At 54.1% G+C, this 23,308-nt stretch overlaps 1 protein-coding gene across 1 annotated transcript in view; it reads right to left on the minus strand.

The window, feature by feature from the left end:
• cadm3 (cell adhesion molecule 3) overlaps nucleotides 1-23,308 on the minus strand; it is a 53,460-nt gene that overhangs the window by 29,567 nt on the left and 585 nt on the right. The window contains exons 3-5 of the mRNA XM_088915711.1: nucleotides 22,596-22,779; nucleotides 21,854-22,216; nucleotides 20,394-20,567 (exon numbers count right to left, since the gene is read on the minus strand). Coding sequence (XP_088771837.1) covers nucleotides 20,394-20,567; nucleotides 21,854-22,216; nucleotides 22,596-22,779 — 721 coding nt within the window. The remainder of the gene's footprint in view (nucleotides 1-20,393; nucleotides 20,568-21,853; nucleotides 22,217-22,595; nucleotides 22,780-23,308) is intronic.

Genomic DNA, 23,308 nt, shown 5'->3' on the forward strand with positions numbered 1-23,308 from the left:
AGGGGGGGCATAGCTGTCGTACCCTTGAATGAGGCAGTTCTCCCCTACACCACCCCCCCCCCCCCCCCTGTGTGTGTAAATCAGTGTCTGGATGACAGGCGCTGCTCCATAAACAAACATTATTATCCAGTGATCCCTGACTCTGCATCCAGACATGGCTGATTAATGTTCACAGCCAGGAGCAGAGAGGGGAGGAGGAGGAGAAGAGGCTGAGCAGGGCTGTGAATTATTAGTGAGAGAGAGGAGATGGGAGATGGGTGAGGGGGCGGATCTCCTCGGCAAAGCGCCGTTTAAAACACTCAGGAGACGCAAGAAACGCCCCCCGAACTCGGAGAACCTCTACCGCCGAGCTGAACTCCGAATGAAAGGTAAAACGCTCAGAACGAACCCCAGGGGGTCACAAGTGCAAACTGGTGGGAAAGGGAAGGTGTTACAGCTGACAGCCTGGCTTCTCTCAGGACACAGCTGGGTGAGGCACTCCAGTCGGGACAGGAGGCTCTTCTTTACACAGAAGGGGGTGGGAGTGTGGAACAAGCTGCCCAGCCCTGTTGTTGAAGCTGATACCTTGACTTCTCTCAGGACACAGCTGGGTGAGACACTCCAGTCAGGACAGGAGGCTCTTCTTTACACAGAGGGTGGTGGGAGTGTGGAACAAGCTGCCCAGCCTTGTTCCTGAAGCCGATACCCTGGCTTCTCTCAGGACACAGCTGGGTGAGACACTCCCGTCAGGACAGGAGGCTCTTCTTTATGCAAAGAGTAGTGGGAGTGTGGAACAATAAACACACAGACACACTCCACACACACAGCCACACGCTGGCACACACCGACACACACACAGGTGACTGACTCGCTCAGGAGGATGACTGAATAATTACTGAGGGATAATTTATGTTCTTTTGACTTCTACACGGTGGCCCAGGACCGGAGCCGCTCCACAGTCCTGTGAGCCAAGTGAAAGCAGAGAAGGCCTCCTCAGAGTCAGCTCTCTTCACTTTCAGGCCATCCCCACAGCCAGCAGCGTCGAGCAGCGCCGAGCAGCGCCGAGCGCGGGCTCCTCAGGTGTGTGCGACACACTGACGCTCTGACACTGCTGGATAGCTCAGCTGGCTGTGCTGGCTGATAAACTCCCACTGCGGCGCACCGACCCAGTCACACACACACGACACATCCCACACACAGACACACCACACACACATGACACATCACGCACATCAAGCGCACACACAAACACACACACCAAGTGCACACACAAACACATCAAGCACACATACAAACACACCGCCCACGACACACAAACACCAGGCACACACGTTACACACACAAACACACCGCACATTACACACACACAAACATGACACATGCACATCAAGCACACACACAAAGACACACATCAAGCACACACACAAACACACACACCAAGTGCACACACAAACACATCAAGCACACATACAAACACACCGCACATGACACACAAACACCAGGCACACACATTACACACACAAAGACACCACATATTACACACACACAAACATGACACATGCACATCAAGCACACACACAAAGACACACACCAAGTGCACACACAAACACACCGCACACAACACACAAACACCAGGCACACACATTACACACACAAACACACACACCACACAATTACCACACATTGCACAAACACAAGAACACACACCCACATGACACACACAAACACACAAGCAGACACACACAAACAGACACACACACACACGACACACACACACACACACTCACGACACATGACACACGACACACACACAAGCAGACACACACACAAGACACACACACGCACACACACACAAGCAGACACACACACACACACGACACACAGACACACAGACACACAGACACACAAGCACTCCGCTGTCGGCCCTGGCACTCAGACTGGGGGGGCTCCTCTCGGGGGGGGCGGGGGTCTCTCCAGATGGGGAGCAGGAGCTGCTCACTCCGGAGGGGGGAGGTGCGTCTTGCGGTGTCGGCAGCCTCTTCTGTATTACCGGCCGGTCGATAATCCGTCACCTCTGACCTCTGCACCCCCCCGGGCTGCCACTCAGACTGACGGGGGGGAGGAGGGGGCAGGGGCGGGGGCTGACAGCCGTTGCCTAGCAACAGGGCGGGATGGGGGCGACCATGGCAACGGCAACGGTGCTCAGCCCTGCCTCAGCCCACAGCTGCCTGCGCTGCTCCGGACCGGACTCCCTGACCGCTCACTGGAGGTCACTGCCCCTGGGGGTACGGGGGTAACTGTCCCTCGGGACTGCTGCAGCTGCCCCCGCGGGGTACGAGGGTAACTGACCCTGAGGATTCCTGTAACTGCCCCTGGGGTACAAGGGTAACTGACCCTGAGGATTCCTGTAACTGCCCCTGGGGTACAAGGGTAACTGACCCTGAGGATTCCTGTAACTGCCCCTGGGGTACAAGGGTAACTGCCCAAGGGTTGCTGTAACTGCCCCTGGGGTACAAGGGTAACTGCCCCTGGGGGTGGCTGTAACTGTTCCTGGGGTACAAGGGTAACTGCCCCTGGGGGTGGCTGTAACTGCCCCTGGGGGTGGCTGTAACTGTTCCTGGGGTACAATGGTAACTGCCCCTGGGGGGTGGCTGTAACTGCCCCTGGGGTACAAGGGTAACTGCCCCTGGGGGTGGCTGTCCAGGGCCCCTTTGCGAGAGCCCGTCTGTGAACAGAGGCAGAGCTGGATCCGGCAGCGCGGGGTGGGGGGTCTGGGCTCTGCAGCTGACGAGGAGGAGTGTGAGAGCGACTGCGAAGATCCCGAAATAGATGTGTGTGTGTGTGTGTGTGCTGCAAGCATATGTCTACAATCATGTGTGTGAGTGCTCGTATTTGTGTGTGTGTGTAGAGGTACAGTGTGACCCAGACCGGACCGGCGATCTCTGGACTGTAGGGGTACAGCGTGACCCAGACTGGACCAGTGATCTCTGGACTGTGGGGGTACAGTGTGACCCAGACCGGACCGGCGATCTCTGGACTGTAGGGGTACAGTGTGACCCAGATTGGACCAGTGATCTCTGGACTCTGGGGGTATAGTGTGACCCAGACCAGACCGGCGATCTCTGGACTGGAGAATCACTTGATTTGACAGGCCTCTTTACAATTAGTGACTCCCCATGTGCCTTAAACGAGTGAATTTAATCTCTTTAACAACGAGATCATTACTCTCAATACATTTGCACTTGAGCATGTTTCAGACCTCGGGTCTAGTGCTGCTGTGTGCCAGTTTGTCTTAATTACTGCTCTTGGTTTCCTGCTCATGTCTGTGCACCTCACTGAATTTAGAAACGTGCTCCAGTTCCTAACTCCGCAAATATCATCCACTGGGACTGTGCAGAACTCCTGTCTCTTTCGTTTCCTGAGGAATGGAGTTTTATTTAGCTGCCTTGCTAAATTTGAAACCATCACTCGCTAAATCTACAAACCTCGTTTCATTCTTTGCAGTAAACAAACAAAATACCTCATAACCTCAAAATTCACGGCCCTTTTTAAACTGTTCCTGACTTGAACCAGCTCCCAGGAGACACCTGTTAGCAAACCAATCTCACGTCAAGGCCTGAGCAACATGCTGATCCCTCTCTGTGAGCTGCTCCTGCCCTGCAGACGAAAGACACTGCTACTGCTGCTGCTGCTGCTGCTTCTACTGCTACTGCTGCTGCAGAAGAAAGACACTACTACTGCTACTACTGCTGCTGCTGCTTCCACTACTGCTGCTACTACTGCTGCTGCTGCTTCCACTACTGCTACTGCTACTGCTGCTGCTGCTTCCACTACTGCTACTGCTGCTGCTACTGCTGCTGCAGAAGAAGAAAGACACTACTACTGCTGCTGCTGCTTCTACTGCTGCTGCTGCTTCTACTGCTACTGCTGCTGCAGAAGAAGAAAGACACTACTGCTGCTACTGCTACTACTGCTACTGCTGCTGCAGAAGAAGAAAGACACTCCTACTGCTGCTGCTACTGCTGCTGCTACTGCTGCTGCTGCTGCTACTGCTGCTACTGCTGCTGCTACTGCTGCTGCTGCTGCTGCTTCTACTGCTACAGCTGCTGCAGAAGAAGAAAGACACTACTACTGCTGCTGCTACTGCTGCTGCTGCTGCTACAGCTGCTGCTACTGCTGCTGCTGCTGCTACTGCTGCTGCTGCTGCTGCTTCTACTGCTACAGCTGCTGCAGAAGAAGAAAGACACTACTACTGCTGCTGCTACTGCTGCTGCTGCTGCTGCTGCTGCTGCTACTGCTGCTGCTGCTGCTGCTTCTACTGCTACAGCTGCTGCAGAAGAAGAAAGACACTACTACTGCTGCTGCTACTGCTGCTGCAGAAGAAGAAAGACACTACTACTGCTACTACTGCTGCTGCTGCTTCCACTACTGCTACTGCTACTGCTGCTGCTGCTTCCACTACTGCTACTGCTACTGCTGCTGCTGCTGCAGAAGAAGAAAGACACTACTACTGCTGCTGCTGCTTCTACTGCTGCTGCTGCTTCTACTGCTACTGCTGCTGCAGAAGAAGAAAGACACTACTGCTGCTACTGCTACTACTGCTACTGCTGCTGCAGAAGAAGAAAGACACTCCTACTGCTGCTGCTGCTGCTGCTGCTGCTGCTACTGCAGGAGAAAGACACTACTACTGCTGCTGCTGCTTCTACTGCTACTGCAGAAGAAAGACACTACTACTGCCACTGCTACTGCTGCTTCTACTGCTACTGCTGCTGCAGAAGAAAGACACTACTACTGCTACTCCTACTGCTACTGCAGAAGAAAGACACTACTACTGCCACTGCTACTGCTACTTCTACTGCTACTGCTGCTGCAGAAGAAAGACACTACTACTGCTGCTGCTTCTACTGCCACTGCTACTGCACACGACTGCTGCCAGTGGTTATTACTGCTGCTGCTACTGCCGCTTCTACTGCTATAGCTGCTCATTCTTCTACTGTTACTAATACTGTCTTACTCCTAGTCCTCATGAAGCTGTTACTCCCAGTCCTACTGCAGCTGTTACTCCTGCTCCTACTGCAGCTGTTACTCCTACTCCTACTGCAGCTGTTACTCCCAGTCCTGCTACAGCTGTTACTCCCAGTCCTACTGCAGCTGTTACTCCTACTCCTACTGCAGCTGTTACTCCCAGTCCTGCTACAGCTGTTACTCCCAGTCCTACTGCAGCTGTTACTCCTGCTCCTACTGCAGCTGTTACTCCTACTCCTACTGCAGCTGTTACTCCCAGTCCTGCTACAGCTGTTACTCCCAGTCCTACTGCAGCTGTTACTCCTACTCCTACTGCAGCTGTTACTCCCAGTCCTGCTACAGCTGTTACTCCCAGTCCTACTGCAGCTGTTACTCCTACTCCTACTGCAGCTGTTACTCCTACTCCTACTGCAGTTGTTACTCCCAGTCCTGCTACAGCTGTTACTCCCAGTCCTACTGCAGCTGTTACTCCTACTCCTACAGTACTGCAGTTGTTACTCCCAGTCCTGCTACAGCTGTTACACCTACTCCTACCACACTGATGTTTGTTTTCTCCGACTGCTTGTCTGCCTTTTTCTTAAGTTGTGTGTTATTTAACTTGCTGCTGCTGCTGCTGTTCTGTGTTGATGCTCTGGCTGTGTCCTTCATGTCTCTGTCTCGGAGCACAGACGCCAGCGAGCATGTCACTGCGCCGGTGCTGCCGGCAGTAAGCTGGCCCAGTCCTGCTGCTGCCGGCTGCGGCACGAGCTCTCCCTGACGCTCGGAGACGCACGCCGGCTCCTCCTCCCGCTTACGAGCACGCCGGTACTCAGCGCCCAGACTCTCGGGGCTAATCCCCGGAAAAAAGACCCGTTCAAGAGCTCCGCTCAATCCGCGCCGAGGGGGATTAGCCGAACGCGCGGCCAAGCCGCAGGCACGACACGCCGACAGCCGACGGCAGGAGGAAATGGACATGAACGCCCATCGAGTCACAGCCACATCCTCTCCTCCACCTCCCCCCACGACCGGGCGCTAATTGGCTAATTAGGGTCAAGATGCACCCCCCTGATGGGCGGCAGGCAATCCGGTTCAACGCCGGCGCTGTTAACCCTTCGATGGCTGACTGCTGACCTACATCCCGACGTGTCTGAGGGGGATTCTGTGAGACAGCTCTGCTGTGAAAACATTTTCCGCACCTGCTGAGACAGCAGCCGGCTGCCAGAGGGATCACGCTGACAGCACGGAGAGCACTGCAGTAAAACCCACAAGGAGTCAAGCACCGAAGGGCCAGAAGCACAGAACAGCGCAGTAAAGCCCAGGGAGATCAGGGTAAAAACACAGTCCAGTGCAGTAAAGCCCAGGGAGATCAGGGTAAAAACACAGTCCAGTGCAGTAAAGCCCAGGGAGATCAGGGTAAAAACACAGTCCAGTGCAGTAAAGCCCAGTGAGATCAGGGTAAAAACACAGTCCAGTGCAGTAAAGCCCAGTGAGATCAGGGTAAAAACACAGTCCAGTGCAGTAAAGCCCAGGGAGATCAGGGTAAAAACACAGTCCAATGCAGTAAAGCCCAGTGAGATCAGGGTAAAAACACAGTCCAGTGCAGTAAAGCCCAGGGAGATCAGGGTAAAAACACAGTACAGTGCAGTAAAGCCCAGGGAGATCAGGGTAAAAACACAGTACAGCGCAGTAAAGCCCAGTGAGATCAGGGTAAAAACACAGTCCAGTGCAGTAAAGCCCAGTGAGATCAGGGTAAAAACACAGTACAGTGCAGTACAGCCCAGCGAGATTAGGGTAAAAACACAGTACAGCACCGTAATGTCCAGTGAGATCGGGGTAAAAACACAGTACAGTGCAGTAAAGCCCAATGAGATCGGGGTAAAAACACAGGCCAATGCAGACAGCCCAGTGAAATAAGGTAAAAACACAGTGCAGCACAGTACAGCCCAGTGAGATCAGGGAAAAAACACAGTCGAGACCAGTAAAGCCCAGTGAGATCAGGGTAAAAACACAGTACAGCGCAGTACAGACCAGTGAGATCAGGGTAAAAACACAGTACAGTGCTGTAAAGTGTAGTACAGTGAGATCATTCCTCTATCCAGAATAACCTCTTCCCTGTTCTGAGTCTCCAGACCCTTGCAGTCTCCTGCCCTCTGTTCTGCCTCGGCTCCTGATTATTAAATTGAATTAATAATCTGATTAATTAAGGCTTTTTAATTATCTGCAGCTCGTTGCCAGTGGGAGTTTCTTTCAAGCGCCTCCGAGCAGCGAGAAACCTGAACCTTCCCAAGACACACAGAACACCGAGAAAGCAACTTCCCCCTGATCCCACGGTCACGGGTTCGAGCCCAGGTCGTGTCACCAGGAGACTGGGACTGTCCGACAGGCGGGAGCAAAACACGAATGCCGGAAATATCAGCGATTCTGACGTTTTCGGGAAATTAAACAACTCTCCCGCCGATGATGAAGACGCGCAGAATCGCCACTTGGACCTGGGAGATCTGCAGCTACTGGCTCTTCATCATCATCATCATCACCATCATCTGTCCATTTTCTATCCCAGCAAGCAACGGGCGCCAGATTCAAGCGCAAAAGAGCCGATTCTTCCGTTGACCATTAGCCTGCTTCATTGGCACGATGGTTAATTATCTGTTCATCCATTTTTTAACTGTTTCATCAGACTAAAGAGAACAGGGGAGTTAGAGTCTATCCTGGCAAGCAACAGGCACAAGGGGGGCACACCCTGGATGGGACGCCAGTCCATCGGAGGGCAGACACAAACACACACACCCTCACACCAGGGCCATTTTTCCCAGAAGCCAGTTAACCCAGCAGCATGTCTTTGGACCTGCAGGAGGAAGCCCTTGCCAACACAGGGAGAACATGCAAACTCCACCCAGACAGTGCCCTGGGTCTTGATTGATTGATTGATTCCAGGGCACCAGTGCTGCGAGGCAGCAACGCCCACCCCTGCGCCTCCGTGCCACCCCCCAGCATCCCCCTTCATCCACCTCCTCCTCCTCCTCCTCATCGTTATGGTATGACCAGTGGGCACCCAGATGAGATGAAGACCACATTACTGAACACAGTGCTGCTGCTGTGTGACGGGACATCGGTGCTGTGGGGGTGCGGGGAGTCCCAGCGCAGTCCGGCGAAGGTTTGAGGGCAGTTCGATTGTGATGAAAACGGCCACTTCCAGGGAACACTGAAGGAGCCACACGAGAGTTTCCCCCAGTGTCCTGGACCACAGGGGGTTTATAGTCCCAGTCCAGACGTGGCATTACCCATGAAGGGGGGGTAATGCTTGTGAGTGACCATTCCTGATGATGTCATCCCTGTATTCCAGGTGATGTGTGTTTTAAATTCCCTGTAGACAGCCCAGCAGCGCTGACCCCAGGCCGGAGGCCAGTGGCTGGGCTCTCCGGCGCGCTGAGGAGGGGTCCGCACTGTTGCGGACAGGGGATCTGGGGGAGCTCAAGCGGCGACACCGGCAGGAAGTCCAGGGGGATTTCAGGCTCCCAGAATCCCCACGGACTTCCTGCGCGGCGCAGCTGGGGGACTCGGTAATCCGACGGGATCTCATTTTCTTTGGCAGGAATGTATTCGGATGTTTTAGAAAGATGTGGGCGGATCTGGGATTTCGTTTTGCAGGGAGGTGGAGGAATCTGTGTGTGTATGAGCGCGTGTGCATGTGTGAGAGTGTGTGTGCGCATGAGTGAATATGCGTGTGTGTATGAGCACGCGTGTGAAGTGTGAATGAGCACGTGTGTATGCGTGAGGGTGTGCGCATGAGTGAATATGCGTGTCTGTGTGTGCGTGTGTGTATGAGCGCGTGTGTATGTGTGAGAATGTGTGCGTGTGTGTATGAGTGTGTGTGTATGGGTGAGTTTTTGTGCATGTATGTGCACATGCGTATTGATGTGTGCGCATGTGCACATTTGCCCCGTGTGTGTGTATGTGTGCACATGTATGCATGGTAGTGTGCATGCGTGTATGTGATTGTGAGTCTGTGTGTGGGCATGTCTGTTGTGTGTGTGTGTGCGTGTCTGTGTGAGTGGTGAGTCTGTGTGTCTGTGTTGTGTGTGTCTGTGAGTGGTGCGTGTCTGTGTTGCGTGCGTCTATGTGAGTGGCATGTTTGTGTCTGTGTTGCGTGTGTGTTGCATGTGTATGTGTGTTGCGTGTATGGTTGTCTGTGTGTCTGTGTAAGTGGTGAGTCTGTGTGTCTGTGTTGTGTGTGTCTGTGTGAGTGGTGAGTCCGTGTGTCTGTGTTGCGTGTGTGTCAATGGCGCAGCTGGGAGGACCCAATGTTCCGATGGGATCTTGTTTTCTGTGGCAGGAATATATCCGGATGTTTAAGAAAAATGTGGATGGATCTGGGATTTCGTTTTGCAGGGAGGTGGAGGAATCTGTGTGTATGAATGCATGTGTGTGTGTGTCTGTGTATCTGTGTTGTGTGTGTATCTGTGTTGCGTGTGTGTGCCTGTGTCGAGCGTCTGTGTCTGTGTTGTGTGTGTGTGTATTGCGTGTGTGTGAATGTGTCCAGGCAGCGGAGTGACGCTATGGACCCACAGGGAAAGCAGGAAGACGAGAGAGATGAAGACTGGGACTCCTGCTCCTCCCGCTGCCCGGTCTCCTGGTAACAGCGCGGAGATCGGTGGTGGGGGGGGGGGGGGGCGGAGAGAGAGAGGACAAAGACAGCAGGAGGAAGAGGAGAGGGAGGAAGGAGAAGAAGACGCAAGCCTTCAGTCACGTGAGCTCAGCTCCAGCTGTGGGACTGAAGAGCAGAATCTCTCTGCAGCCTGTCAGCACCCCCCCTCCTGCCCCCCCGCCTCTCTCCCCCCCCGTCGCCCCCCTCCCAGCTCCTGCAGGTCTCCGCTGGGACCTGGCCTGCTTGCAGCACAGACAGCGAGCTGGCAGCACGGAGCAGGAGGAAGAGGGAGAGACTCTCCACAGCCACAGGGATGCTTCTCTTCCCAGCGGACTAACGGGCATCGGTGCCAGGGAAGCACAATGAAAGGAATTCTTGTCACCCAGTGGGCCATTAAAAATCTCCCAGCTGGACAGCAAGATGTCCCCCCTCTCTCAGTGCAGTGTTAATGTACTGGATTGTCCAGTCAGTGTGTCTGTATTAACCCCTCTCTCTCTCAGTGCAGTGTTAATGTACTGGAGTGTCCAGTCAGTGTGTCTGTATTAACCCCTCTCTCTCTCAGTGCAGTGTTAATGTACTGGAGTGTCCAGTCAGTGTGTCTGTATTTACCCCTCTCTCTCTCAGTGCAGTGTTAATGTACTGGAGCGTCCAGTCAGTGTGTCTGTATTAACCCCCCTCTCTCAGTGCAGTGTTAATGTACTGGAGTGTCCAGTCAGTGTGTCTGTATTAACCCCTCTCTCTCAGTTCAGTGTTAATGTACTGGAGTGTCCAGTCAGTGTGTCTGTATTAACCCCTCTCTCTCTCAGTGCAGTGTTCATGTACTGGAGTGTCCAGTCAGTGTGTCTGTATTAACCCCTCTCTCTCAGTGCAGTGTTCATGTACTGGAGTGTCCAGTCAGTGTGTCTGTATTAACCCCCCTCTCTCTCAGTGCAGTGTTAATGTACTGGAGTGTCCAGTCAGTGTGTCTGTATTAACCCCTCTCTCTCAGTGCAGTGTTAATGTACTGGAGTGTCCAGTCAGTGTGTCTGTATTAACCCCTCTCTCTCTCAGTGCAGTGTTAATGTACTGGAGTGTCCAGTCAGTGTGTCTGTATTAACCCCCCTCTCTCTCAGTGCAGTGTTAATGTACTGGAGTGTCCAGTCAGTGTGTCTGTATTAACCCCTCTCTCTCAGTGCAGTGTTCATGTCCTGGAGTGTCCAGTCAGTGTGTCTGTATTAACCCCTCTCTCTCTCAGTGCAGTGTTAATGTACTGGAGTGTCCAGTCAGTGTGTCTGTATTAACCCCCCTCTCTCTCAGTGCAGTGTTAATGTACTGGAGTGTCCAGTCAGTGTGTCTGTATTAACCCCTCTCTCTCAGTGCAGTGTTCATGTCCTGGAGTGTCCAGTCAGTGTGTCTGTATTAACCTGTAGTGTACTGTAGTGGGGGCCGCGGGCAGGTGGTCTGTCCAGGAGGAGAAGGGAGGACAGCGCGTGCCGGACAGCTCCAAGTACACAGCAACACAAACAGAGACAGATGGTCACTCAACTGGAGAGACGGGCCACGGAGGAGAGACTGATGTACAGATGGTTCTGTACAGATGGCCTGGTCTGAGCTTTCTAATGCTCCTCATCTCTCATACGATTTACTGCAATATCAGATCCATACTGAACACATTCACTCACACATCAATAAACACATATCAACTCGTACATCAACATGCGATATAGACCGGATAATTCAATCACAAACATACTACATACATACTAGATTAACATAACTTCTGTGTTTGAAAGTGGTTCGTTCTAAATATGAATCTGAGGTATCCCTCTGTGTTTTGAAGCTCCTAGCTTGCAGTAAAAGTATTGATTTTCTAGCTCCATGCAGTTTTAATGAGCACCTGACTCATCAGTAATCCCCTTATCATCTTTAGAGAACTGCGACCAAAAAACAAGAAACACTGTACCCCTACAGTCCAGAGATCGCCTGTCCGGTCTGGGTCACGCTGTACCAAACAATCCAGAGATTGCCGGTCCGGTCTGAGTCACGCTGTACCCCACAGTCCAGAGATCGCCGGTCCGGTCTGGGTCACGCTGTACTCCACAGTCCAGAGATTGCCGGTCCGGTCTGGGTCACGCTGTACCCCACAGTCCAGAGATCGCCGGTCCGGTCTGGGTCACACTGTACCCCCACAGTCCAGAGATCGCCGGTCCGGTCTGGGTCACACTGTACCCCCACAGTCCAGAGATCGCCGGTCCGGTCTGGGTCACACTGTACCCCTACAGTCCAGAGATCGCTGGTCCTGTCTGGGTCCCAGTCCAGAGGTTGCTGTTACTCGCTGGGTAATGAGGTCACCAGGGCAGACAGCCACACACACACATGCACACGTACGCACACAGGCATGCACGCACACACACGCACGGGATCCTGGACCTCCAGCCTGCATTCCAGCGCGAGCGGATCCGGGAATTTCTCCCGGACGGCCAGGAGCAAGAATTCAAAAAAGCGCGTCAGCAAACACAGGTGCCAGAATCCCTCCCAGGGAAGCTCTGTCTCATCAGTCCCCAGCCCTGCGGGGCCCGTGCCTCTGGGGGTTCCCTCCAGCTGGGATCCTCATTAATTAAGTTTAATTGAGCCCTTGATTGGGCAGCACAGTGGCACAGCGGTTAGCACGGCTGGGGTCCCGGGTTCAATTCCGGGCCTGGCTGTCTGTGTGGAGTCTGCATGTTCTCCCCACATTCACATGGGTTTCCTCCAGGTGCTCAGACTTCCTCCTGCCATCTAAACATGCTGGTAGGTGAAGTGGCTTTTGGGAAAACTGGCCCAAGTCCATCTCCCAAATTCCAGGAGAACAGGAGACACTCTCATTTCCGAATTCCTCCCTTTATTGTCTTGAGGTCCTAGGAAATGGATCCACTGGATTCAGTCTAGGAGTCTCCCACTCGGCTCCAGGTGGGCCTGGGATCTTGTTTGGTGTTGTTTATTGGGGGGGGGGGGGGCGGGCGACCCAAAGCAATCAATTAAACAATTAAGCTTAATCAGTTTCTTAATTGGTCACAGGAAGGATGTTGTCTTCAGGCTGTTGCTTTATTTTGTTCTACAGCTGATTTCTGAAAAGATGCCCTGCAGTAAAACTACATTTACCAATGAAACACCTTCCAGGCTCGTTAGAGGTTTTATCAGGGCTGCTGTTAGTTAATTCCACCTGCCGCAATAGGGCATCGCACAAACCAGGAGACGGCTCAGGAAAGCAGCAGGAAACCCCTGCGATCCCAGCGTCTGACACAACACCCTTCCCAAGGGCGTATACCCATCGCCAGCTGAGAAGCAGTTACTTGAAGAGAAAACTGTGCGAGAGCTACTGTCTCAAACCAGAGATCCGAGGTGCTGGGCTTCCCAGAAATAAAACAAGCCAAAGACCGTGCTTGAAGAGACTCGATAGTTGCAGGGCTCAATCAATGAAATTATTATGAACAGGAAGAGACAGAGGCTCCCCAGCACTTAGAGAACATCTGGAGAATTAGGGCTGGTTATAGCACACTTACAGGAATATTGGTCGTGTTTTAGGGGCATAAGTTAATTAGTGCATACTGTACATTAAAAACAGATGCTATCCCCCTCAACTAGGACACAGACCTCAGTGTTAAATACAGCAGATCCTGTCCCTCAGCCAGGACACAGACCTCTGTGTTAAATACAGCAGATCCTGTCCCTCAGCTGGGACACAGACCTCAGTGTGTAATACAGCAGATCCTGTCCCTCAGCCAGGACACAGACCTCAGTGTTAAATACAGCAGATCCTGTCCCTCAGCCAGGACACAGACCTCAGTGTTAAATACAGCAGATCCTGTCCCTCAGCCAGGACACAGACCTCAGTGTTAAATACAGCAGATCCTGTCCCTCAGCCGGGACACAGACCTCAGTGTTAAATACAGCAGATCCTGTCCCTCAGCCGGGACACAGACCTCAGTGTTAAATACAGCAGATCCTGTCCCTCAGCCGGGACACAGACCTCAGTGTTAAATACAGCAGATCCTGTCCCTCAGCCAGGACACAGACCTCAGTGTTAAATACAGCAGATCCTGTCCCTCAGCTGGGACACAGACCTCAGTGTTAAATACAGCAGATCCTGTCCCTCAGCCGGGACACAGACCTCAGTGTTAAATACAGCAGATCCTGTCCCTCAGCCGGGACACAGACCTCAGTGTTAAATACAGCAGATCCTGTCCCTCAGCCGGGACACAGACCTCAGTGTTAAATACAGCAGATCCTGTCCCTCAGCTGGGACACAGACCTCAGTGTTAAATACAGCAGATCCTGTCCCTCAGCTGGGACACAGACCTCAGTGTTAAATACAGCAGATCCTGTCCCTCAGCCGGGACACAGACCTCAGTGTTAAATACAGCAGATCCTGTCCCTCAGCCGGGACACAGACCTCAGTGTTAAATACAGCAGATCCTGTCCCTCAGCTGGGACACAGACCTCAGTGTTAAATACAGCAGATCCTGTCCCTCAGCCGGGACACAGACCTCAGTGTTAAATACAGCAGATCCTGTCCCTCAGCTGGGACACAGACCTCAGTGTTAAATACAGCAGATCCTGTCCCTCAGCCGGGACACAGACCTCAGTGTTAAATACAGCAGATCCTGTCCCTCAGCTGGGACACAGACCTCAGTGTTAAATACAGCAGATCCTGTCCCTCAGCTGGGACACAGACCTCAGTGTTAAATACAGCAGATCCTGTCCCTCAGCCGGGACACAGACCTCAGTGTTAAATACAGCAGATCCTGTCCCTCAGCCGGGACACAGACCTCAGTGTTAAATACAGCAGATCCTGTCCCTCAGCCGGGACACAGACCTCAGTGTTAAATACAGCAGATCCTGTCCCTCAGCTGGGACACAGACCTCAGTGTTAAATACAGCAGATCCTGTCCCTCAGCTGGGACACAGACCTCAGTGTTAAATACAGCAGATCCTGTCCCTCAGCCGGGACACAGACCTCAGTGTTAAATACAGCAGATCCTGTCCCTCAGCCGGGACACAGACCTCAGTGTTAAATACAGCAGATCCTGTCCCTCAGCTGGGACACAGACCTCAGTGTTAAATACAGCAGATCCTGTCCCTCAGCCGGGACACAGACCTCAGTGTTAAATACAGCAGATCCTGTCCCTCAGCTGGGACACAGACCTCAGTGTTAAATACAGCAGATCCTGTCCCTCAGCCGGGACACAGACCTCAGTGTTAAATACAGCAGATCCTGTCCCTCAGCCGGGACACAGACCTCTGTGGGTAGAGTTCTGGACTGGTGTAAATACAAATACAAGAGCAGTAAGAGCAGGGGTCCAGCTGGGGCTGCAGCTGGCGCGTGACCTTCATCCCGGCGTGTACAGACCCCCCCCTCCTCGTCTTCCTCAGCCAGCTCGGCTCCCAGCTGCAGGGGACCCCACACACCCCCCCATGTCGCTCGCCCCCTCCCGAGGAGAAAAGCAGGAAGTCAGCTTCCTGAATGCCCCCGAGTCTTGGCAAGGAGGGGAACGACACATCAAAGCCTGCTCTTCCGACTCCCAGTCCTTCCAGCAGCCTCAGCCGGACGCATTTCAACGGCCCAGAACAAAAAGGCGCATTTATACTCCGCCAAGAGCCGGGCCAGTGGGAGCTCGGGCCTTTTTTGTAAAAACTTTTTTACCCGAGTGTCCACCCTGATTCCACTGGCATATTCCATCCGGAGTCCAGTGGAGCGGGGGGGGGAGGGGGTGAGGGGAGTTGTGTGGGGGGGGGGGGGTGTTTGGGCAACTTGTTCCATGCTCCCACCAACCTTTGCGTCAAGCAGCGCACCTCCTGTTCTGATCGGAGTGTCTCACCCAGCTGTTTCTCAGAAGAAGCTAGTGTGTCTTCCACAAGAGGCCTGGGCAGCTTGTTCCACACTCCCACCACCCTCTGTGTAAAGACGTACTCCTGTCCTGACTGGGGTCTCATCCAGCTGTGTGTCTTGAGAGAAGCCAGGGTATCAGCTTCAACAACAGGCCTGGGCAGCTTGTTCCACACCCCCACCACTCTCTGTGTAAAGACGTACTCCTGTCCTGACAGGGGGTCTCACCCAGCTGTGTGTCTTGAGAGAAGCTAGGGTATCTGCTTCAGCAGTGCGGCTGGGTTAGCTTGTTCCACACCCCTGCCACCCTCCGTGTAAAGAAGTGCTGTCTGTTCTCAATGGGAGAATTTTGTCCAGCTTTTTTTCCCCAAAAAAGCCAGAGTATCAAACCACTGCTGCTCCCCATCTCTCCACTGAGGCTCTTGCTCAGTCCCTCACTCAGTCCTTTCATTGTATTAACGGGACTCTCCGATTGGTTAACGAGATTCTCGGATTGCTGAACGAGACTCTCAGATTGGTTAACGAGACTCTCAGATTGGTTAACGAGACTCTCAGGTTGCTGTTACCTTGGGACAACAGTGCCTTGGGGAAGGTGTCATGCACCTTTGGGAGTATCCTTGATCCCTGTGGCATTTACAGGATTTTATATTCTTAAAAGAACAAAGCAGCTGATGTCTTATTGATTTCATTAACCAATGAGCCATTCCAATTAGTACGACTGCTTGGGCTCTCGACTCGGTGAGCATTTAACCCTCCCTGTAAACTTCGGAGTGGAACCCGCCTACGGACAATAACCTTCACATTATCCGGGTCACCCTGGGAGCGATTCCTGGGGTGCTGTCTGTGTGGAGTTTGCATGTTCTCCCTTTGCGTGCTCGGGTTTCCTCCTCCAGTCAAAGATACGTGGTGCGAGTGTGTGTGTGTGTGCGCGCCGTGCATGTGTGCCCTGCAGTGGACTGGCGTCCCCTCCAGGGCGTACCCCGCCTTGCGCCCACTGCTTGCTGGGATACCTTGAATATTGTCATTAGGTGCTGTAAGCGATTACACGACTGCAAGGCGAGTCAGGGAGACAAACGGGCCCCCGAGCTGTTAGTGACTGACTCCTGGCTATCTGTCTGTAGGGTGTAAGATGTGCCGACTCGGTCGGGCTGCCCCCTGGTGCTGCGCTGGACGAAGAGGTTAGAAAAGGGCGTCTCGGCGTCTCGAGTCAGCTCATTCGCTAGAAAATCCGAGGCTCTAATGGGCTTTCCCCTGGCCAACAGAGGCACCAGCGGAAAGGAATGGGGGGGGGGGGGGTTCAGGCTGACAGCTGTAGGGCAGGGCTTTACTCAAAGAGTGGCGGGGGTCTGGAGCATAGCACCCACAGAGGCAGGTCTCCTGGGACGCTTCCCGAACCGAGAGAGAGAGAGAGAGAGAGAGAGAGAGAGAGTGGGGGGAGCGCTTGCTACATTACGACTGCTTTACAGAAGGTGGGCAAACAATCCAGAAACTACTGTGTCCCCCTGCAGCTCAGCACTGGCAGCCCCACTGGAGCTCAGCAGTGTGAGCCTGGCCAGTACCTGGAGGGGAGACTCCTGGGAAAGCTGAGGCTGCTGCTGGGAGAGGTGTTAGTGGGGCCAGTAGGGGGCGCTCACCCTGCAGTCTGTGTGGGTCCTGATGCCCCAGTATAGTGACGGGGGACACTATACTGTAGAAAGGCTCCGTCTTTCAGATGAGACGTAAAACCGAGGTCCTGACTCTCTGTGGTCAGTAAAAATCCCAGGGCGTCTCTCGAAAAGAGTAGGGGTGTCACCCCGGTGTCCTGGCCAAATTTCCCCCTGGTCTTTACCCATCATGGCCTCCTAATAACCCCCCTCTCTGAACTGGCTTCATCACTCTGCTCTCCTCCCCACTGAGAGCTGCTGTGTGTGAGCAGACTGGAGCTTCATCCAGGTGGGGGACACACACTGGTGGGGGTGGAGGGGATCTCTGAGTGGAGAGTCCAGAAGAGCGCTATATAAGCGTTAAGGATATTATAATCAATGAAGGGGCGTAAGACAGTGAATCGGTTTAACCTGCACTGTACGGGCTGGTCAGGGACACCAGGCAGTAACGGTGATGGAGTCAGGAGGGCGACGTTCAGAACGGAGTGGGAAACGGTGGCGAAACTAAGCCTGGCTCCTCACTGGGCTTTACTGCACTGGACTGTGTTTTTACCCTGATCTCACTGGGCTTTACTGCACTGGACTGTGTTTTTACCCTGATCTCACTGGGCTGTCCTGCACTGTACTGTGTTTTTACCCTGATCTCACTGGGCTTCACTGCACTGGACTGTTTTTACCCTGATCTCACTGGGCTTTACTGCACTGTACTGTGTTTTTACCCTGATCTCCCTGGGCTTTACTACGCTGTACTGTGTTTTTACCCTGATCTCCCTGGGCTTTACTATGCTGTACTGTGTTTTTACCCTGATCTTACTGGGCTTTACTGCACTGGACTGTGTTTTTAACCTGATCTCACTGGGCTTTACTGCACTGTACTGTGTTTTTACACTGATCTCCCTGGTCTTTACCTCACTCTACTGTGTTTGTACCCTGATCTCACTGGGCTTTACTGCGCTGTACTGTGTTTTTACCCTGATCTCCCTGGTCTTTACTGTGCTGTACTGTGTTTTTACCCTGATCTCCCTGGTCTTTACTGTGCTGTACTGTGTTTTTACCCTGATCTCCCTGGTCTTTACTGCACTGTGTTTTTACCCTGACTTCACTGGGCTTTACTGCAATATGCTTTTACCATGATTGCAATTAAAACACATATTGATTTTCATAATTTACTGTGATTTCACCCTTGTATGCTACCATAAAACTACTTCAGAACTCCTTTGGCAGACCTACAAACTCATTACAGCCCAAGATTATTAACACTGACAGCATCGACTTCTCCAGCAGACCTCAAGAGCTCACAAAGAGGGCACAGCACTGACCACAAAGGGGAGGAGGCACAAACTCTGTGGTACCATCTGACTTTGTCAGCTTTGCCGCAGGTCGGAGATGGACACATGCAAGAAAGCTGATTATAAGAATATTTCATACTTAATGGCTTTTATAAAGTGGTTTTCACCCCAATGTGCTTCACACAGCGAAACGCAGCTCCTTCTGAGTGACACACAACAGCCCCACTGCACTGCAGATCAGGGGGAGGAGAGAGAAACTCCAGATTGTCCATCCCACAGTGCAGTTTAGCCACCAGGACCGACACCCCCACTCTTACTGACAGTGTCCTGGGATCTGTACTGACCAGCAGTCAGGACACCCCCACTCTTACTGACAGTGTCCCGGGGTCTGTACTGACCAGCAGTCAGGACACCCCCACTCTTACTGACAGTGTCCTGGGATCTGTACTGACCAGCAGTCAGGACACCCCCACTCTTACTGACAGTGTCCTGGGATCTGTACTGACCAGCAGTCAGGACACCTCTACTATTACTGACAGTGTCCCGGGGTCTGTACTGACCAGCAGTCAGGACACCCCCACTCTTACTGACAGTGTCCCGGGATCTGTACTGACCAGCAGTCAGGACACCCCCACTCTTACTGACAGTGTCCTGGGATCTGTACTGACCAGCAGTCAGGACACCCCTACTCTTACTGACAGTGTCCCGGGATCTGTACTGACCAGCAGTCAGGACACCCCCACTCTTACTGACAGTGTCCCGGGATCTGTACTGACCAGCAGTCAGGACACCCCCACTCTTACTGACAGTGTCCCGGGATCTGTACTGACCAGCAGTCAGGACACCCCCACTCTTACTGACAGTGTCCCGGGATCTGTACTGACCAGCAGTCAGGACACCCCCACTCTTACTGACAGTGTCCCGGGATCTGTACTGACCAGCAGTCAGGACACCCCCACTCTTACTGACAGTGTCCCGGGATCTGTACTGACCAGCAGTCAGGACACCCCCACTCTTACTGACAGTGTCCCGGGATCTGTACTGACCAGCAGTCAGGACACCCCCACTCTTACTGACAGTGTCCTGGGATCTGTACCGACCAGCAGTCAGGACACAGGGGTAAGTCACAGTGTCCTCTGTCACCACACTGGGGCATTAGTTCCTGGTCCAAAGGGAAGATCACCCCCTACTGGCCTGCCAACAGCAGCAACCTGATTTTCCCCAAAAGGTTTCCCAGCCCTGCCCTGCCCAGTCACAGCCCTGCCGAGCTCCCGAGACACACAACAGGAGACACCGTCACGGAAGTGCTGAGTCAGAACTCACAACTCCCTGCGGACAAAGCGCTGGGCCTGCAGACATCGACATCTTGGATATATACTGTATACAGTAGTTTTTGTTTTTTTTTTTTCCCGTAGGGTGGAGAACAAAGCTCAGGACGGGGGGCTACGCTTCGCATTCGATCCCCACAATACATCCCCGCGTGTGGACGCTGTAATAAGACGCGGAGCTCGCACGCACACACCAACACACACACCAACACACACACACACCAACACACACACAGATTCAACTGCGCCGCGGTCGCACGCCGCACCCTGCCGCGATTTTTAACAACTGTATTTCCCTTTTCACAAAGAAATACACAAAACCCTAGAAACCTCTACGTGAATACCCATACACCTAAAACAGCATATAAACATCCATATATATATATATGTGTGTGTGAAACCATCTCGTTAAGTCTTAAAAAAGGGGGGGCAAAAGTCGCATAAGGATAATTATTACTTTTGCGTGGGAGCGTCGGTTCACGTCGCTCCGAATCACGTCCAAAAACGAGCCCGAGTGCCGAGTTTTTTTTTTTCCTTTCACAGGATTCTCGGTATCACAGGCTCCCGGGACTCGGTCCCACGCCCCTGCTCTCCACAGACCCGAGGCGACAGCTGCCTGTCAGGACGGACGGGGCCCCGGCGCGCTCGGGCGCCTCTTACCGTCCAGCACGAAGTTGCCGCTGGCCAGCAGGACGGCCAGGGAGCCGCAGTACGCCAGCGCGGCCCAGCGCAGCACGGCCATGGCTCCGCGTCTCTCGCTCTTCCTCCGCGCGTCTTCGCTCCCACAGCGGCTTCCCCGCGCGGTGACACACCCCCTGCTCCTCCTCCACGGACCTGCGGGGGTCAAGAGGAGGACCGAAACATCAACATCATCAACAACAACACCACCATCATCATCATCATCCCGATCAAGGCGGGGGCACCTCCTCTCTCCACATTGTCGCTCTCCTTGGGTTTGCGCCAAATTGGACCCTCCGCCTCCGCCGCCCCCCACGCCAAACCCAGCCGCAACGGAGGAGCTGAAGGCAAAGGCGCCCCCCACCACCACCACACCCCACGGCCCACTCCCCTGCAGGCGGGTCCCGGTCCTCATCGAGACCTCGGTGCCATAGCTGTGACGGTCTGGAGCCCCGGCGCCCCGCACACGCACCGGACACGCACACGGGCGCAGACACGGGGACAGCGAACAGCCCCACCCCCCGGCCGCTGGGGTCACCCCGCCGGCCCCCGTGACACTGAGACACGCACACACACACACACACACACAGCACAAACAGAAACCGGCGCTCCGGGTTCTCAGACTGTCGGTAGAACAACCCCGCCCCGCGTAGCGGCGCACTGACCCCGGGTCCGAGAGCGGGGGAGCCCCGGGGGCTGAGGGGGCGCTGTGTCGCTTCAGCTGGACGGAGGCCTCCGCCTCCACCCCCCCAAAATAGATAGATATATAAACCAGCAAGGCGAAGGCTCGCTCATCTGTCTCCATCTCCAGATGACACCTCGCGCTGTATCCCCCCCTCCTCGCGCGAGGGCGCCTCCTTTTCCCCGAACGCACGCGCCAGCGGACAACCTAGCCCGTCACCCCCGCCGCGAGGGCCGAGCCGTGGCCGTGGGAGCCGCCGCCGCGCTCGGGTGGGACGGAGGAAGACAGACACACACACACAGAGAGAGAGAGAGAGAGAGAGAGAAAGAGAGAGAGACACACACCGCGCCGCCACCTGCGGGACTCTCTCCGCGACACGCCTGCGAGATGCGACGTGCCATCGGAGGTGGGGACCGTGCCCTCCTTGGCGTTTTGGGGGTACCCTTTCCTCCCCCCTCACCCCCTCCCCCCAAATTACAATAAACGTCCGTCACCTCCCCAAAAGCGATCCAAGCGGACGCTCGGGAAGAGCAGCCGACCCCGGGCTGCGCTCTCAGGTAGAAACTGCGGAGCTGGAGATCGCCAGGAAGGAGGGAGAGAGAGAGAGAAGAAAACAGCGGTGCTGCTCAGACATACCGGGGAATGAGAGCAGGCTGCGGCCGATAAACAGGTATATCACCCCCCCCCCCCAACACACACGCACGCCACGCAGACCCCCTCGGCCCCACGGGGGCGCCTGCCGCGAGCACTCCGCTCCCACCTTGCGCCGCGCTCGAGGGGTGTGGGTCGGGTTCTGAAACGGGGCTCGCCTCCTCCGGGTGCTGCCCTGACACGGCGCTGTCCAGCAGCCAGAAGAATGACGGGAAGAAGAAGAGAAAGGAGGATGGACTGATGCGAGGCGTGCGGCGACGCGCAGGGATGTCGGACACGTACGACGGAGCTGTCCCGGCGGCGGTCCTGCTGTTCCCGTTAATGTCAAGCGGGCTGTGTCTCTCTCCCGTCTCTCCTGGATCTCTCTCTCTCTCCGCTCGCTGGCTGGGTGACTGGCTGGCGTCCTCCTCCTCCTCTCTCTCTCTCTCTCCCGCACTTACACCGCCGCTGCACTGCCGCAGAAACAGACCAGCTGAAAGACGAAAGGAGAAGTCGAGCGCACGGCGGGGAGGGGGGGGGTGAGAGGAGGAGGGGGGGTTTAATACGATTTGGCCCGTACCATTCCGGTAAACAGGGACAGCAGACGCTCGGTTGTGCGCGACGCGAGTGAGAGAGAGAGAGAGAGAGAGATGGGGGGGGGGGAGAGGGCACACTCGCTCTCTTTCTCTCTCTCTCTCTCTGGAATCAGGAGTCTGGAATCTGAAAGACGGCTCGGAAACCAGCAGGGCCAGAACCGAGCCCGGACCCACCGCGGACCGGGCAGCGCCCAGCTCAATTAAAAGCCACCCAATAAAAACAGCGCCCCTGTCTGTGTGTCTGTGTGTCACCCCCCCCGAGCCCTCAGTCTGTACAAGCGGGCGAGGCGAATAAAACCGGATTCTTCTCCGAACAGACGCACATTCCCATCCCCAGCAAACCGCGAAACCCGTCGTCACCCGACAAGGCGCCGCATTTTCTTCGGGCCACAGCGAATATCCGGGATCTGTCCGCCCCGGTCCGCTGCTTCTCGAGCGGGGCGGACATCAGCTCGCCTCTCTGGAGGCAGGGGGGCACGGGAGAGGGGCGTGTGTGTACGAGTGCAAGTGTGGATGAACAGTGTGTAAGTGTGGAGTGTGTTTTTATAATGACAGCAAGTGTGTAGTGCGTGTAGGGTGTTGTGTGTAGTGTGCAGGTATGTGATATGTTGTGTGTATGGTGTGTGTAGACTGTAGGATGTGTGTGTAGACTGTAGGATGTAGTGTGCAGATGTGTTGTGTGTTGTGTGTCATGTGTAGGGTGTTGTGTACAGTGTGTCGGGTGTAGTGTGTTGTGTATAGGGTGTAGGGTATAGTGTGTGGTGAGTAGTGTGCAGGGACATTGTGTATAGTGTGTAGGATGCTGTGTGTCAGGTGTTGTGTACAGTGTGTAGGATGTTGTGTATAATTTGTAGGGTGTTGTGAATAGTATTGTGTATAGTGTGTAGGCTGTTGTGTGTCGGGTGTTGTGTATAGTTTGTAGGATGTTGTGTATAATGTGTAGGGTGTTGTGTGTCGGGTGTTGTGAATAGTATTGTGTGTAGTGTGTA

This window comes from Atractosteus spatula, chromosome 5 (genome assembly GCF_055471065.1).
Source record: "Atractosteus spatula isolate fAtrSpa1 chromosome 5, fAtrSpa1.hap1, whole genome shotgun sequence".
NCBI lineage: Eukaryota > Metazoa > Chordata > Actinopteri > Semionotiformes > Lepisosteidae > Atractosteus > Atractosteus spatula.